At 43.6% G+C, this 17,393-nt stretch overlaps 1 protein-coding gene across 1 annotated transcript; it reads left to right on the forward strand.

Annotated features, from left to right (window-relative positions):
• Positions 1–308: 308 nt before the first annotated feature.
• Positions 309–17,393, forward strand: LOC308280348 (carboxypeptidase O-like; the record flags this gene model as incomplete). The annotated part of the gene is made up of 13 exons (XM_080720610.1): positions 309–376; positions 7,821–7,860; positions 8,918–9,019; positions 9,151–9,264; positions 9,421–9,537; positions 10,470–10,572; positions 12,219–12,421; positions 12,574–12,658; positions 12,842–13,098; positions 15,099–15,137; positions 15,842–15,994; positions 16,480–16,564; positions 17,119–17,393. 13 exons carry the CDS (start codon positions 309–311, stop codon positions 17,391–17,393), a joined length of 1,641 nt encoding a protein of 546 aa, XP_080576736.1.

Below are 17,393 nucleotides of genomic sequence, written 5' to 3' on the forward strand. Positions count from 1 at the left end.
TTGTGACAAGCTGCTGAGAGTATAAAGACTGTTTCTGTGTGAGTTCAGTTATTGTGGTTATAATGTTTGTAAGTGATATCATTGCTTTCTAAGTAAACATGTTTATGATTCTCATCTCCTGTGTCTGTTCTGAGTTCCTGCACATGGGTCCTACAACAACACCTCTTGTTCCTGACAGAACCAGATTATAATGTATTGCAATAGTAATACCATTGGTCAAATCTAGACTGCTACGGAGGAGAGGTGGGCTTAGAGACTACAAATATATATATAAAAAAGAGAAGTCAGGGATTTCTCAACTGGATGCCATGGTGCCATACGTGGGACTTTCTTTTCTGATGCTGCTATGTTGGACTGGTACGACAACAGAGGACCGGTGAGTCTGGAGTGGAGATAACAAGGAGGGTAACAATTTAGACTTTAGAATATACTACTAATGAATAGTTACTAACTCATGAACTATTTGTAAACTACTTATTTGTTAAAGCTGCACTACGTAACTTTCCTCTTCTACCTTGGATTTGAACCCGGTTTCCTGCACAAGTGCAGATTATTCATGTCTGATCCTGTGACATGACCTTTGACACAATCAGTGGCGTCAGTTCAGAAAAAAGCTAAGGTATGGCAACATGACTGGTGTCTTGTATGTTGCCATACCTTGGCAACAGGCATGATACATTTATTTTTAGAAGTACATTCTATTCTTTTCCCCCATTTGGCAGCCTGGAATGGTTGTTCAAGTGCAGCTAAACTTGGCATGTTAGTAAACGTGCCACAATTAACAATAATGCATTGCACCTGTGCAGCTGACCTGTGGAACCTGGGTGGGAATATACCATTTTGTCAAGATGGGGAGAATATACAGTAGGCTAATTATAATACCACGTTAAAGTGACCATTTTTGTTAGATTTTGCATTTGTAGTGGATTTGTAGCACATGGATTTATCCTTGTATATATATTTTTTCTGGACCCAGTGTATGGCAGCTGCATACCCCTGCCATACCCAATTGACGCCCCTGGACATAATCTAAATGTATCAATAGAAAAGCAGGGAGACAAAATACAACAATCCCAGTTGTATAAGTCATATTGCATTAAAGAGGTGGTGCCATAGTTTTGTACTTTTTCTGGTTTTCATGTGTCTAGGAGGTTATTTCATTAGACCCCCTGGTGTGGTTGTTATGAGCAATTATGTATTCCCTTTTCAGTGATGTTACTAGGTTTTCAATGTAATGGGTCCCGGGACCCACAGGTGGTCATTCAAATGGGTCGCGTCGCGGTAAAAGAAAAAAAAGAAAAAATCCACAGACACCACCATTGTTCATGGGTGAAAGCATCCTACTTTACCCTACGTTAACACAAATAAAATCAACGTAGAAAGTCTTAAACAGGCGATAGAAACGTCAATGTTTTGATTCCACCGACGTCCGACGCCATTTTGCGCGCGTAAACTTTATATTGAGTGGTAAATTATTTTAACATGGACTCCAATGGAGGCGCATCCCCGGGACCCCAGGACCATGACATGAATGAGTCCCTGGGTGACTTGAATGAGTTTTTGATGTGGGATGCGCACGTAATGACATCACTGCCTTTTTATTTGGGGTTTCTTCCTGGAGGCTGCCACCTTGTGGGTCAAAAGTGCCGATCCAAAAACACAGATAAAATGACATCATATAATCATCCCCTCCCCTTTTATCATTCACCCAACACTGTGGGTGTGGCTAACTTCAGCGGGGTCACCACCCACCATGACAACCAGGCATACTTAATGAACTGGTGGGTGTGGCCACATAAAAACCTAATTTTAACTCTTTCTGTACACTTTTTTGGAGAAAAATAAATCCTTCTAGTGTAATCATAATACCTGATAATCATGTTTTGGGTGGGTGTGAAATCTTGTGAAATAAAATGTTGTCAACCAATCATCAAGGATGATGATACACGAAAGAAGAAGAAGTGTGTGTGTGGGGGGGGGGGGGGGGGGGGGGGGATCATGGCACTTCATCTTTAACAAACTACAGATTACATGTATTCTTAAACAGAAAAGTGACATAGTGCCTCTAAGCTTATGTTAGTAGTTGATTAATAACTTACAGTAAAAGAAAACCCTTTCTGCTGCCTACTATTCCAACATCATCAGTATTGGAAAAGGCTTCTTCTTTAGACTACCAGCCACCTCCTACACCCACCAGCACCCTCCCTGCACCTATAGCTGGCCACATCTGGCATTTCATAAAGGGACCTATCTAAACACAATGAATACACGTTTAAGAAGGGTGTAACAAATGATTATTTAAACATTAATAAATGTATTTGTTGAGATCATGTGAATAGTTTAATAGTCTCGCGTTGACAGTCTGTTGCCGCCTACAATTTTCAAAGGCTTCATACTGTCTGGAACACGACAGCTCTGAAAACGATCAAGATATTTTAAAATAACTCATAAATAACTAGTAAGACACCTCAGGGCGACATGCGACCTCAGGTCGCGCCAATTCTTGGCCATCTGCCCAGTGATATATCGGACCAGTTACCCATATATGGAGACCCCTGGTCAGGGGCGTCACAAGGGGGAAAGTGGGACTGAGTTACTAGAGCCCAAGGTGGAGGGGCCTTAATTATTTTATACTTTAGATATTGAAAAATAGCAGATCTACAATTTTACAGCGCTATGAGCACTCGGTGAAAATGTGTGCAAAATCTTTGAATATATATGTATTTTTTAAGCCAACATTTGTGACTCAAATTTTGCTTCTGGGGGTCCCTGGAACTAAATATTTTGAGTTGGGGGTCCATGGCCTAATACATATCATTTTGGGTGTCCTTTAAATGAAAAGGTTTGAGCACCACTGACATAGAAACAGGTTTTTCAAAAAACCTTAGAAGGATTTGAAATATTCAAAGACTTGCACAAATTGTTACGATTTAAAAAAAATAGCAGATCTACAAGCTCACAGCGCGCCACTTGATGCCACGCTGTGAGCTTGTAAATCTGTTATTTTTCGATAGTTAAAGCAGAAAATGTGAGTGAATCCTTGTACCCAGGGCCCAGAATTCGGTGCGACACCCCTGCCCCTGGTACCCATATGGAGATCCATGTACTCATAGGATAAATGCATAAGTCATTTTTTATGATTTTCGGATAATAAGAAAAAACACATTTTCTAGCAAGTATGTAAGAGTTTTTAATGCAGATTTTTAATTTTTAAAACACAATGTTTTTACAAAAAGATAAACATGACAGTGATTCCATAACAAAAAAAAGTGACTTAGGCCATTTTCAAGAAAATAATGTTGTGACTTAGGCATTTTTTAATACATGTCTTACAAACACTAGGCATCGTTTTGTTTGCCTAAACATGACAAAAATAGAAAAGTTGTGGAGAAAACAAGAACACAACATCAAGATAACATCCTGAACATCTTAGGGGCCCTCACAGACTTCTAGTTGCCCTCACAGACTACTAGGGGCCCTCACAGACTACTAGGGGCCCTCAAAGACTACTAGGGGCCCTCAAAGACTACTAGGTTCCCTCACAGACTTCTAGTGGGCTCTCACAGACTACTAAAGGGCCCTAACAGACTTCTAGTGGGCCCTCACAGACTACAAGGGGCCCTCAGAGACTTCTAGTGGGCCCTCATTGACTACTATAGTTGCCCTCACAGACTACTAGGGACCCTCACAGACTTCTAGTGGGCCCTCACAGACTACTATAGTTGCCCTCACAGACTACTAGGGGCCCTCACAGACTACTAGGGGCCCTCACAGACTACTAGGGGCCCTCACAGACTTCTAGTGGGCCCTCACAGACTACTGGGGGCCCTCACAGACTTCTAGTGGGCCCTCACAGACTACTAGGGGCCCTCAACGACTTCTAGTGGGCCCTCACAGACTACTAGGGGCCCTCACAGACTTCTAGTGGGCCCTCACAGACTAATAGTTGCCCTCACAGACTACTAGGGGCCCTCACAGACTTCTAGTGGGCTCTCACAGACTACTAGGGGCCCTCACAGACTTCTAGTTGGCCCTCACAGACTTCTAGGGGCCCTCACAGACTTCTAGTTGGCCCTCACAGACTACTAGGGGCCCTTACAGACTTCTAATAGGCCCTCACAGACTACTAGGGGCCCTCACAGACTTCTAGTGGGCCCTCACAGACTACTAGTTGTTCTCACAGACTACTAGGGGCCCTCACAGACATCTAGTTGGCCCTCACAGACTTCTATTGGGCCCTCACCGACTACTAGGGGCCCTCACAGACTACTAGGGGCCCTCACAGACTTTTAGTGGGCCCTCACAGACTACTAGTTGCCCTCAAAGACTACTAGGTTCCCTCACAGACTACTAGGGGCCCTCACAGACTTCTAGTGGGCCCTCACAGACTACTAGTGGCCCTCAAAGACTACTAGGGGCCCTCACAGACTTCTAGTTGGCCCTCACAGACTACTAGGGGCACCCACAGACTTCTAGTGGGCCCTCACAGACTACTAGTTGCCCTCACAGACTACTAGGGGCCCTCACAGACTTCTAGTTGGCCCTCACAGACTACTAGGGGCCCTCACAGACTTCTAGTAGGCCCTCACAGACTACTAGGGGCCCTCACAGACTACTAGGGGCCCTCACAGACTTCTAGTGGGCCCTCACAGACTACTAGTTGCCCTCACAGACTACTAGGGGCCCTCACAGACTTCTAGTGGGCCATCACAGACTACTAGGGGCCCTCACAGACTTCTAGTGGGCTCTCACATACTACTAGGGGCCCTCACAGACTACTAGGGGCCCTCACAGACTTCTAGTGGCCCCTCACAGACTACTAGTTGCCCTCACAGACTTCTAGTGGGCCCTCACAGACTACTAGTTGCCCTCACAGACTACTAGGGGCCCTCACAGACTTCTAGTTGGCCCTCACAGACTACTAGGGGCCCTCACAGACTTCTAGTAGGCCCTCACAGACTACTAGGGGCCCTCACAGACTACTAGGGGCCCTCACAGACTTCTAGTGGGCCCTCACAGACTACTAGTTGCCCTCACAGACTACTAGGGGCCCTCACAGACTTCTAGTGGGCTCTCACATACTACTAGGGGCCCTCACAGACTACTAGGGGCCCTCACAGACTTCTAGTGGCCCCTCACAGACTACTAGTTGCCATCACAGACTACTAGGGGCCCTCACAGACTTATAGTTGGCCCTCACAGACTTCTAGTGGGCCCTCACAGACTACTAGGGGCCCTCACAGACTACTAGGGGCCCTCACAGACTTCTAGTGGCCCCTCACAGACTACTAGTTGCCCTCACAGACTTCTAGTGGGCCCTCATAGACTACTAGTTGCCCTAAAAGACTACTAGGGGCCCTCACAGACTACTAGGGGCCCTCACAGACTACTAGGGGCCCTCACAGACTTCTAGTGTGCCCTCATAGACTACTAGTTGTCCTAAAAGACTACTAGGGGCCCTCACAGACTTCTAGTGGGCCCTCACAGACTTCTAGTGGGCCCTCACAGACTTCTATCGGGCCCTCACAGACTACTAGGGGCCCTCACAGACTTCTAGTGGGCCCTCATAGACTTCTAGTGGGCCCTCACAGACTACTAGGGGCACTCACATACTTCTAGTGGGCCCTAACAGACTACTAGGGGCCCTCAGAGACTTCTAGTGGGCCCTCATAGACTACTAGTTGCCCTAAAAGACTACTAGGGGCCCTCACAGACTTCTAGTGGGCCCTCACAGACTACTAGGGGCCCTCACATACTTCTAGTGGGCCCTCACAGACTACTAGGGGCCCTCAGAGACTTCTAGTGGGCCCTCACAGACTACTAGGGGCCCTCACAGACAAAAACATTTTGCCTAAGTCACTTACTGCAGAAATAATTTGGCCTAAATAAGGTTTATAATTGCCTAAGTTAAAATGGCTAGCTAGCAATAAGTAATGCAATAAGTAATGCAATAAGTAATGCAATAAGTAATGTGAGCTAGCAATTTCTGTGCCATTTTCTTTGAAGCTAGGCCTACACTAAATCAAAGCAATATAAATTTTCTTACCAGATTAATCAAAGGAAAGAGCTAAAACTGTGCACTTGTGTTGAACTGACTGTGGGAGCTTTGCTGTGTATGCAATGTAAAAATGCTCAAGTCACACAAAGTGACTTAGGCGGCAACGTAAAAATGCTCAAGTCACACAAAGTGACTTAGGCGGCAACGTAAAAATGCTCAAGTCACACAAAGTGACTTAGGCGGCAACGTAAAAATGCTCAAGTCACACAAAGTGACTTAGGCGGCAACGTAAAAATGCTCAAGTCACACAAAGTGACTTAGGCGGCAACGTAAAAATGCTCAAGTCACACAAAGTGACTTAGGCGGCAACGTAAAAATGCTCAAGTCACACAAAGTGACTTAGGCGGCAACGTAAAAATGCTCAAGTCACACAAAGTGACTTAGGCGGCAACGTAAAAATGCTCAAGTCACACAAAGTGACTTAGGCGGCAACGTAAAAATGCTCAAGTCACACAAAGTGACTTAGGCGGCAACGTAAAAATGCTCAAATCACACAAGTGACTTAGGCAGATCATCATTTTTGAAGATAGTGAGCTTTGTGATTGGCTGAGGACATAGGCGCTAATCCAGGGCGATGCAGCAGCCCCAGGAGAGCACCTGTAGGCAGAAATCTCAATTTCGCCAAAAAATGACTTAGCTATGAGGCTAACGGTACATCCCTTTTACGCCCATACATAAAGATCCCTATCTGAACCAGCCACACCGATATGGGCTGTCTTCCTCCATATATGGGCATTCCCATATTAAGTCCTGTTAGATATGGGCGTAATATTGATGACATCAGGGATCTCATATACTGTATGGGCATAAAAGGGATTCTGTTGGAGTGGTTCCCAAGACATCACAACATACAATCCCTTTTATGCCCATACATGGAGATCCCTATCTGAACCAGACAGATATGGGCCATGTCTTGGCCATCTGGCCAGTGATGTATATCGATGACATCAGGGATCTTCATAGGGATTCTGGGGAATACCCATGGACTTTGACAATGGTGATGTCACCTGTGATGTCACAGTGATGTGTCAGGGGAACCACAGTGTCAGGCGTGACCTACATACAGACAGAGACACGAGGACAAGATGTGCCAGTTTTTGACAAAAAACTTTTGGGAGGTGTAGTTCCAGGCTAAATATAGCATCAGGAGATTGTGGAATAGTTGTCTGGATATGCAAGACTAAAGGCTCTTTTCCACCGGCAGCGATAACGATGACGATAACAATTTAAAAAAGTGGGTTTTCAATTGAAGTGGATCGGCAGCATCCACCAAACACCGATAAAGACAACGATAGCCGACAACTACATCGTTAGGATCAACAACGATGTGGTTAAGATCACAGCGATATGGAACTGGGTCTCTGACAAACAGCTCGAGGTGCGCTCTGAGCGAGCGGCTGTTAATTAGCGCCTCTTCACATTGATGTCCGATAACTTTATCGGACATCAATGTGAAGGCATAATTATCGCTGTGATATTTTATGGCTATCGTCATCGTTATCGCTGCCGGTGGAAAAGGGCCTTAATAGTTTATAGACGCTATTGGAACTCTTACTCTAATTCCTAAAGTTGCAAATAAGTATTCCTCATTCACTAATGAACATACACAGTGAGTTTGTTTGTTCAGAAGGCCTGAGCACTGCTATTTACCTTTGTTTGTTTTCTTTCTACTTGTTTAGGTAGTAAATACTGTAGCACTTTGTGTCTGTATGACATACTGTACTGTGTTAATTTGGTTTGTGTGTATGTGTTTGTCTAACAGAGTGAAATATGACTACTACAAATACCATCCAATGATAGAGGTAAGTGATTACAAACTCACTGTGTACCTGAAGGCACCAGGGATGCACATGGGTTAAGATTGAACAACCCAAATTGGGTCGTTTCCCAACCCAACGCCGGTCAATTAATCCAACGTTGGGTTGTTTATTGGGTTAGGGAATGGATTGACTCTATATGGTTCTCATCATGGTACCAAGCAAAAATTGGAATGATACAGATAAAGTTAGCATGGTGTCATGCTTAAATTGGAACAATATAGAGAAGATTAGTATGGTGCCATGGTATCTTCTCTGTGTCGTTCCAATTTTAGCCCAAAGACAGCACCCCATTGCCAACAAAGGGCATTTTGGTATTGCATCTGAAATGGCTTGGAATTAGAGACAGACAGAACATGAAATTTAAATATCCGAGTGGTTGTATAGGCTAAAACCTGTAGAGAACCGTATTATGGAACAATATTTATATAAAATATATATTTTGAAAAGTATGAGAGTCCTCAAGGGTTCTGCTTTTATTTCGTAACCATGGCGAGGGAGCTCAATCCTAACCTAGCGCCCTAACTTACGGTTGAAGCTCAAATACTGACAAATCAAATTCTGACATATGTCAGTCAGCTTGCCTAGGCAGACACGTGGATATGACACATTTAGCATTTTTAGCTCCCGAAAGCTTAAAATGCCCCTGGAAATGCTTTACCCAGCATGCTGTCCCTTGCAGCACAGGTGACCAACTTATTAACCCAACGTGTTGGGTAGTCCAAAATAACCCGACAAATGATATGGAAATTACAACCCAACAGCTAACAACCCAATACCCAACATTCTCAGAATACTCATTTGCATGAAAACAACCCAATTAAATGACACAACAGCCTCAACCCAGCCAAAACAACCCAGCATTTCACACATGTGAGCCAGTCCTTAATTGTGCAATAAAAACATTTACTGAAGTGGGAGAGTTTCGATTAAGTAGTCACAGAGTCAACTAACGGAGATGTTGTACTCCCTATAGTTTATGTGTGTAGCAATTGAGTTTGGCCTAAGCTTTTACCATACAGTACTATGCTCTTCCCCACAGATCACCGCTTGGATGGAGCAGACTGTCATGGAATACCCTTCACTTGTGTCCATAGTGGCTTACGGCAAGACTTATGAAAACAGAACAATTAGCCTTCTCAAGGTAATTAACATACCACATTATGTATTGCACACAACAACATGAAATAAGAGAACATTTAGTTCCCAATTTGCATGATGCAGTTATGTGAGTGCATGTAGCTTAGCAATGAGATCCCCAAATCTGTTCTCTAGGTTGGCAAGAGAACTGGAGAGACAAAAGAAAGAAAGAAAGCTATCTGGATGGACTGTGGAATCCACTCTAGAGAATGGCTCGCCCCAGCATTCTGTCAGTACTTTGTCAGAGAGGTACGGTGTGTGTGTGTGTGTGTGTGTGTGTGTGTGTGTGTGTGTGTGTGTGTGTGTGTGTGTGTGTGTGTGTGTGTGTGTGAATAAACTGTGAATGGGGCAGAATGTGTGCATTTAATTTGTGTTCAAGAGTGTGTTCAACTCGCCCACCATCAGATCCTCCAGGCATACAAAACAGACCCAAAGATGAGTGAGATGATGAAGAACGTGGACTTCTACGTGACCCCTGTGCTGAATGTGGATGGATACATCTACTCCTGGAAGGATAACACAGTGAGTACCAATGTCTCATGTTATGGAAACGTTGGGGCCGATGCATAGGCCTACTCCACTTTCAGTTCACTTTTAGTCCAAGCAACATTCTGTCCAAACTACAATATGACGTCATTCAGAGGTTCGGGGGCGGATACCGCCGAGATGTGACTCCGAACCGCATTAAACTCGGCTCTAAAAGTGGAAAGCCTATGCATCGGCCCTTAGTCTTGTTGCCCAGAATGAATCATTCAGTGATCATGTATGACATTGGTGAATGGTTTAGAGCAGGGGGTTTCAACTGATTGTGAACCAGGGACCACCACCCTAAGAATTAACCTGGGGACCATTGTTGTGTTGGGGGGAGGGCATATGGGTTGAGATTGCTTCAGTATGCGTCCCATGTCTATATCTATATATTTTGCTAAATGTATTAAAATATGTTCAAATAATTATTCCATCCAATTCCATCCATTTTAGGTGTAGTGTGGGAGAAAAAGCTTGCCATTAAATACATCTTCACTTTCCTACGTTACTAAATGCATGGTCAGGCACCACATGCCATATCTTCACGGACCACCAGTGTTACACAGACCACCTGTTGAAACCCCTGGTTTAGAGATGTACTACTTAATGCTTTAAAATGACGTTACCTTTATGAATTCCATCACTGTTCCCAGTGTTTTATCTCTAGTTTATGTTTTACTTTTAGCCTAGAAAATTTAAGAAACTGTTCCATATTTGCTCACAATAAAATCAGTTGATGAATTGAAGAAATGCCTTTTCTGGGCCAGCAGTGGGATTACATTGACACCTTAATATAAGCCTAAATTATAATAGAATTTATACGTGGGAAAACCATATTTTGACAGAAATTGCTCAGATTTAATTTATAAATTAATTGACTGATGGAATGACTGGGACGAATTGATTAAACCATTTGATTTCTGCAGACTCGAATGTGGAGGAACACCAGATCACCGGGACCTGAGGACTGTGTCTGTTTCGGTGATGGTGGCACTGACCTCAACCGCAACTTTGATGCCAACTGGGGGTGTGAGTGTTCTTCTAGAAATCTATGGAATATAGCGGTGGGTCTGACATAATATGCAGCGGTCCAAATTTGTGATGTGCTGGATCTTGTCTGGTTCAAACAAATCTAATCTCTCTCTGAGAGAGAGGGAGAATTAATTCAGTCAGTGTTTTGGGGAGTTGACCTGCGTTGTGACACCTGCTTTGTTCATGACGATATAGGCTACTGTATTATAGAACAGATTACACGTCCGTATGGTGTACCACACACGCGTACATGCACGCACGCACGCACGCACACACACACACACACACACATACATACACACCTTAATGCCGTTACTTTGTACATTAATGTATGCAACATGTTCAAAATACATTTAATTACATTATTTTGTAGTACTTATGTGCTGCTGTTAACATGAATAATAAAACTGTCTGACTTTGGACTGACTATTCAGACAGCTATTAAACCAGCTAACACTAGTAGATTTTTCTCTGGATCAGGAAACGCTGATCCCAGTCTCTAGACTAGATTATTGATATACTACTTATGTTTTCGGAAAGGAATGTTTTTCGTGCAAAACAAATGCTTGCATTGGAAACCCCTAGTTTGACCCCTCACATGCTACTTAAAGCATAATTATTTATTTTTTGTATTATTTTACTGTATAGTAAAGTCTATGAGAGCCCGACTTTGATTGGCTCCCACAAGTTTCCCAAGACAAATCTGCGATGTCCCTATAGCCAAACATGTTCCATATGGCATTTTCTAACTGTGTGCCAAATGCTTCTATCATAAAGTGCACGATTTGTGCACGAAACACTCAGACTATCCACACTCAAACAGAACTTGTTTTACTGTCTGAGATGCAACACAATTGTAAATGTGTGCTCCCATGGCAACACTGTACCACATGGCTAGCCACACGTTTTGGATGTTATTATGCCATACAATGGCAGATTATCACATATTATCAGCCTATTGTAATCGGCCAGTAGGGCCATGCTGTGCCAACTGAGTCTGTCAGTAGGCTGTCATCAGCCGATTGTATCTACATGATCTGCAGACTGAAGCGCTGGGCGTCACAAGTAATGCAATTGCACCTTCAAGTGGTCAAAGAAAGAAAGGGAATCCCGGGTAGGATTTGAAACCAATTCCTTATGTTTCCCAGCCACCCGACGCTACTGCTCACACCAGAGGATCCACGACGGAGGTGCGCCGTCTCAGGCGATGATGAGCCCTGCGAGACACCGCCGAGCGAGCGAGTCGCTGGGTCGAGCGGTGCGAATGTCGCATGAGCCAACTCAGCGCCGTTACCGAGTTATGTGCCGTTATGGACAGTATAGTAAATATTAGTCCCCCAGTATCCACGTTGTCAAAGGACAGCTGCTAGGTAGCTCAGTGAGTAGAGCAAGGTGGCCACTATCACTATGGTCCGGGTTCGCCTATCAAGGGAGATAACTATTCGAGTCAACATGCGTCGGCGCATGCGCACTAACACTCTGACCGACTCAGTCGGGAGAGCATGGCCCTACTGGCGCATTTCAATCTGCTGATAAGAAGTGATAATTGCAGAGGATATCGGATGATAACGTCCAAATCGGCTGGGCTAGATCATCAAATGGATTTTTACAGTTTGATGAACTGTTGCACCCCTACTCCACAGCTGTCGGGGTGTCACACAACTGCTGTTCAGGGTTTTACTGCGGCCCCAAGGCCATGTCTGAACCCGAGGCTCGGGCCGTCACCGACTTTGTTGGGAGAATGAAGGACGACGTCCTGTGTTTCCTGACCATGCACGCCTTCGGACAGCTGATTCTGGTCCCCTACGGGCTTCCCAATGTCACTGCCCCCAACTACAATGAGCTGGTACCAAAGTCTACACAGAGGATAACCATACTGTTCATAAATAAAGACAAAATTAAAAATATTATCATGAAAACTGAGCTTATACGAAAACAGACACTTCCATTTTCAACCTTGTCTGTGAGTACATGACCCACTATTGTTTGGTTTCTCAGATGGAGGTGGGTCTGGCTGCAGCAGATGCCATAAAGGAGGTCCATGGGATGAACTACACTGTGGGAAGTTCTCAAGACGTGTTATGTAAGTAGGAGCAGACCACTAGCAGCAGCAGACCCACACAAAAATCACCTAAAGTTGGATTTAGCCTTTGCCACCAGCTAGGGTTACCTTGGCTTTGAAATGACCTGAGGGGATCAGGCTAGCAAGTTCAGTGTTCTTCTTCTTATAACACACACATGACAAGTTCCTCATCTTTCTCTGCAGACCCGAACTCTGGCTCTTCAATGGACTGGGCTCGCCAAGTGGGGATCCCCTTCACCTTTGGGTTTGAGCTCCGGGAGCAGCTCTGGGGCCAGCATGGCTTCGAGCTGCCAGAGGAACAGATCAAGCCTGCGTGTGAGGAGGCATATGTGGGAGTCCTGCACATCATCCAGTACGTGCACGACAAGAACTTCACTCCTCAGTCTGGTGCAGTCCTCACCGCCACCGCCACGCTGTGGACCACACTGCTGGCGGCATGGGTCACGTTTTTGGAGCATATAAACAGTGTGCGGGCATTCCTCTCCTTCCACGCTTGAAATGCCCATATATATGGACATATTGTGTTAGTCTCATGTGGTCTATATTCTCTATAACATAAGACATCTATGATATCAGATGTCAGTCATATCCATATTTGGGAAAATACTTTGTCTACATTCTGTCCAACTTAAACAACAACCGCAACTCGAAATTGCAAATGAATTCCGTCCTGTGCGAATTTAGGGCGAGGTCACTTTTCACCCTTAGGGGTGTGTGTTTTTTGTGTGGACTAAATTAGCACCTTTGCTAAATCCAGTCTATTCTGTTTGATGGTTGCTTTCCTTATCCTGTTCGCTATGTAAATCTCTCATCATATAGAACACTTTAAATACAGATGTAACTACATACTTATATGTATTGTTCATTGATATGCAGTGTCCCGTCTAAATAAATACATAAACTAGATATAAACTCTTCCAAGCAAAGGTCTCCGCCAGGTCAAGTATGTTATTGTGGCCTCCTGGTGGTGCTATAATAAGCCAATGTGAAAAGGGTGCCATGTCTTCTTCTGTTTTGCAAAAGTCGACCTGCTGGTGGCGCTATAACAGGCCAATGTGAAAAGGGTTTGCATGCTTTTTGGATAAAATCTGAAGGAGTAATATCAAAAAGATTGTTTTACATAAGTCGGCCTACTGGTGGCGCTAAAAAAGGCAAATGTGAAAAATGCAGGGCAAAGGTTTTTCCTTGACCTCTAGAGAGTGGCATACAAAGTTTTACACTGATCGGTGGAGTTACAGGTAAAAACACGAAACGTTTTACAGAGATTGTGCATTACATTCACCCATTCAGACACACATTCAGGGTGTGACAACAGAGGACCGGTGAGTCTGGAGTGGAGATAACATGGAGGGTAACAATTTAGATTATAAAACTATTAGTAAACTACTTATTAGCTGTTTGTTAAATCTGCAACTATGTAACTTTCCTCTTCTACCTTGGATTTGAACCCGGTTTCCTGCACAAGTGCTGGCATTTTTACCATTGAGCTGCTTGCTCAGGGGATAAATTACATCTCGACCATCAGGTCAATATTCATGTCTGATCCTGTGATCCAATCTAAACGTCTCAATAGACGAGCAGGGAGACAAAATACAACAATCCCAATTGTATAAGTTATTTTGCATTAGATTACACAAAATCACATTTTATTCTTAAAAAGAAAAGTGACATGGTGCCTCTTAAAGGGGAAGACCACACATTTTCAATATTGAACTATGTCATTAATATACCTTAGAGGAGTTGTGTGGAAATACAAAAATGCAAAATCACAATGTGATGACATCACACTGTTGTACTTTACAATACAAACCCCCAAATCAATCCTCCAGTTCTAGGCAACACAGAAGAGGGGGAACCTCTAAGGTATATTAATGACATAGTTCAATATTGAAAATGGGTGGTCTTCCCCTTTAAGTTTATGTTAATAATTGTTTAATAACGGTACAAGTAAACCCTTTCTGCTGCCAACTCCTCCAACTATTCTAACATCATCAGTAGGAAAAGGCTTCTTCCTTAGTCCACCAGCCACCTCCTACCAGGTCACATCTGGCCTTTCATAAAGGGACCTATCTAAAAAATGAAGATTAACAAATGATAAAGCAGATGTGAAGCCTCCTCGCCATTTCTGTTTCATCTTTACTGTTTAGCAAATGTTTCTTATTATAAATGAAAAAAATCGAAGCATATAACTTGCTGCTTAGAAGAAATGGAAATTTAAAAATAAATGTAAAGAAAAATATATTACCATGACCGGAAATGACAAACAGATGCCAGTTTCCTAATGAACAAACATACTCAGTGACTTCGTTTGTTCAGAAGGCCTGATTACTGCTTTTTACCACTGTTTTCTTTCTACCTGTAGTAAATACTGTAACACTTTGTGTCTGTATGACATACTGTGCTCAGTGTGCTGTGTTTATTTGAGTTATGGGTCTAACAGAGTGAATATGACTACTACAAATACCATCCAATGCTAGAGGTAAGTGAATATAAACTTGGGTTTGACCTTTTTAAAACCGTTGCTTTGGCAACATCACAGTCATATCATTTACCATACAGTATTGCTACTATGCTCTTCCCCACAGATCACCTCATGCTCCTACAGATTGTGGCCTAAAATCACGCAAAGCAGTACACAGTATCTCTAAAGTCATGTCATCAACATGGATCTGTCTCATTTCCCATATTCCCTCCTGATTGGCTACAATTGCCTTCTAAAGTTTGTGTATGCGACCTGACGGTTGCTTAACTCCCGATTAGGGAGTCTTACTGGTGTTACTATAACTTATACTACTATAATACACCAAAGTCATAAGTCGTAATTTACGCATAGGACCTGGTTAATTCTTTTTTTTTTTTTTTCAACATTCAGAATTCCCAGACTTTAAAGTTGCGTCAAATACAGTTATAATAATAACTGTATTCCAACAATAAACAAATTAGCTCTGCAGTTTGACTATGGATATGAAGTATTAACTGACGGCGAGAAAAGACCTAATGTTACTGCCGCCAAATTAGTTAAAATGTTGCCAGAAACAGACTGCATCAAATGCTTTTATATTCCCCCCAACATTTAATTATTTATTTTGTTATATATTACATTAGTTTGATTGACTGTTGCACCACTACTCCCCAGCCATCGCATCATATAACTGCTGTTCATGGAATTACTGCGGCCCCAAGGCCCTGTCTGAACCCGAGGCTCGGGCATTCGCAGACTTCGTAGGGAGAATGATGGACGACGTCCTGTGTTTCCTGACCATCCACACCAATGGACAGATGATTCTGGTCCCCTACGGGCTTCCCAATGTCACTGCCCCCAACTACAATGAGCTGGTACCAAAGTCTACACAGAGGATAACCATACTGTTCATAAATAAAGACAACATATATTACCACTTCCATTGTTCAAACTTGCCTGTGTGTACACAGTTTACAGTTTAGGCATTTAGCAAACGCTTTTAATCCAAAGCGACTTACAATAAGCAGATAATACATCACTATAATAAACAAGATAACATGTCAGAACGTCAACAACAATATAACAAATGCATATGAATATCAATCAAAAAAAGGATTCTAAAAAACCTAAAAATAAATGCTAACTAGCTTCCTGTATGGTCATTGAGTGTTTCTCAGTAGTGCTATGGGTTTAGGTGGAGTCTGAAAAGGTGAGTCTTCAGTGCGACAGGGAGTTTATTCCACATCTTGGGGGCCAGGAGGGCCAACTGTCTTGGACGAGTGGATTTTTGTCCTGGGGCTTTTAGCGATGGTTCTGTCAGCATCCCTGTACACGTTATTACTATTGTTTGGTTTCTCAGATGGAGGTGGGTCTGGCTGCAACAGATGCCATAAAGGAGGTTCATGGGATGAACTACACTGTGGGAAGGTCTCCAGACATACTGTGTAAGTATAGGAGCAGACCTCTAGCACAGGGGTTCCCAAACCTTTTTGTCTCAGGGCACCCCATAAATATTTTTTGAATCCGAGGCATTCAGGGGCGGCCTTAGTAATCTGGAGGCCCGTTTCAAGAGCTATTGATGAGGCCACAGTAGCCGCGCAACAATCGCACACAGAAGTTGACTTATAGTCAATGACTGGCTGCTATTTATATATATCACTACATAATGTTATAGCATTGATCTAAATGGTGTTATATTAACAAGGTTATATGATTATTAAAAAGTTTTATAAGTGTGTTGCAAGTTGAACAAGGCTTGCTGGCTATAGCTCTTGTGCTCGGCTGTTTTCACTAGTTTTGTGTGACAGTCTTGTATGATGAAGCAGGGCTTTGCTTTACCAAAAGACGTACCTATTTGAAACTTGGAGATGCAAGCTTTCTGCCCGACAGTGACGATATTTTAGTGATTATGTTCCTAGGAAAACGTTGAGATAATAGCCATTTTGGGGTGCCGTCGCGGCAGAACACTGCATGACAAGTTCCTCATCTTTCCCTGCAGACCCGAATTCTGGTTCTTCACAAGACTGGGCTTGCCAAGTGGGGATCCCTTTCTCATTCTGTTTCGAGCTCCGGGACAAGGGCCAGTATGGCTTCAAGCTGCCAGAGGACCAGATCAAGCCTGCGTGTGAGGAGGCGTACGCCGGAGTCCTGCACATCATCCACCACGTGCATGACAAGAACTTCACTCCTCAGTCTGGTGCAGTGCTCACCGCCACCGCCACGCTGTGGACCACACTGCTGGCGGCGTTCGTCACTGGCACCGCAGCGCTGTGA

The sequence above is a fragment of the Nannobrachium achirus genome (assembly GCF_963921795.1).
Source record: "Nannobrachium achirus genome assembly, chromosome: 24".
NCBI lineage: Eukaryota > Metazoa > Chordata > Actinopteri > Myctophiformes > Myctophidae > Nannobrachium > Nannobrachium achirus.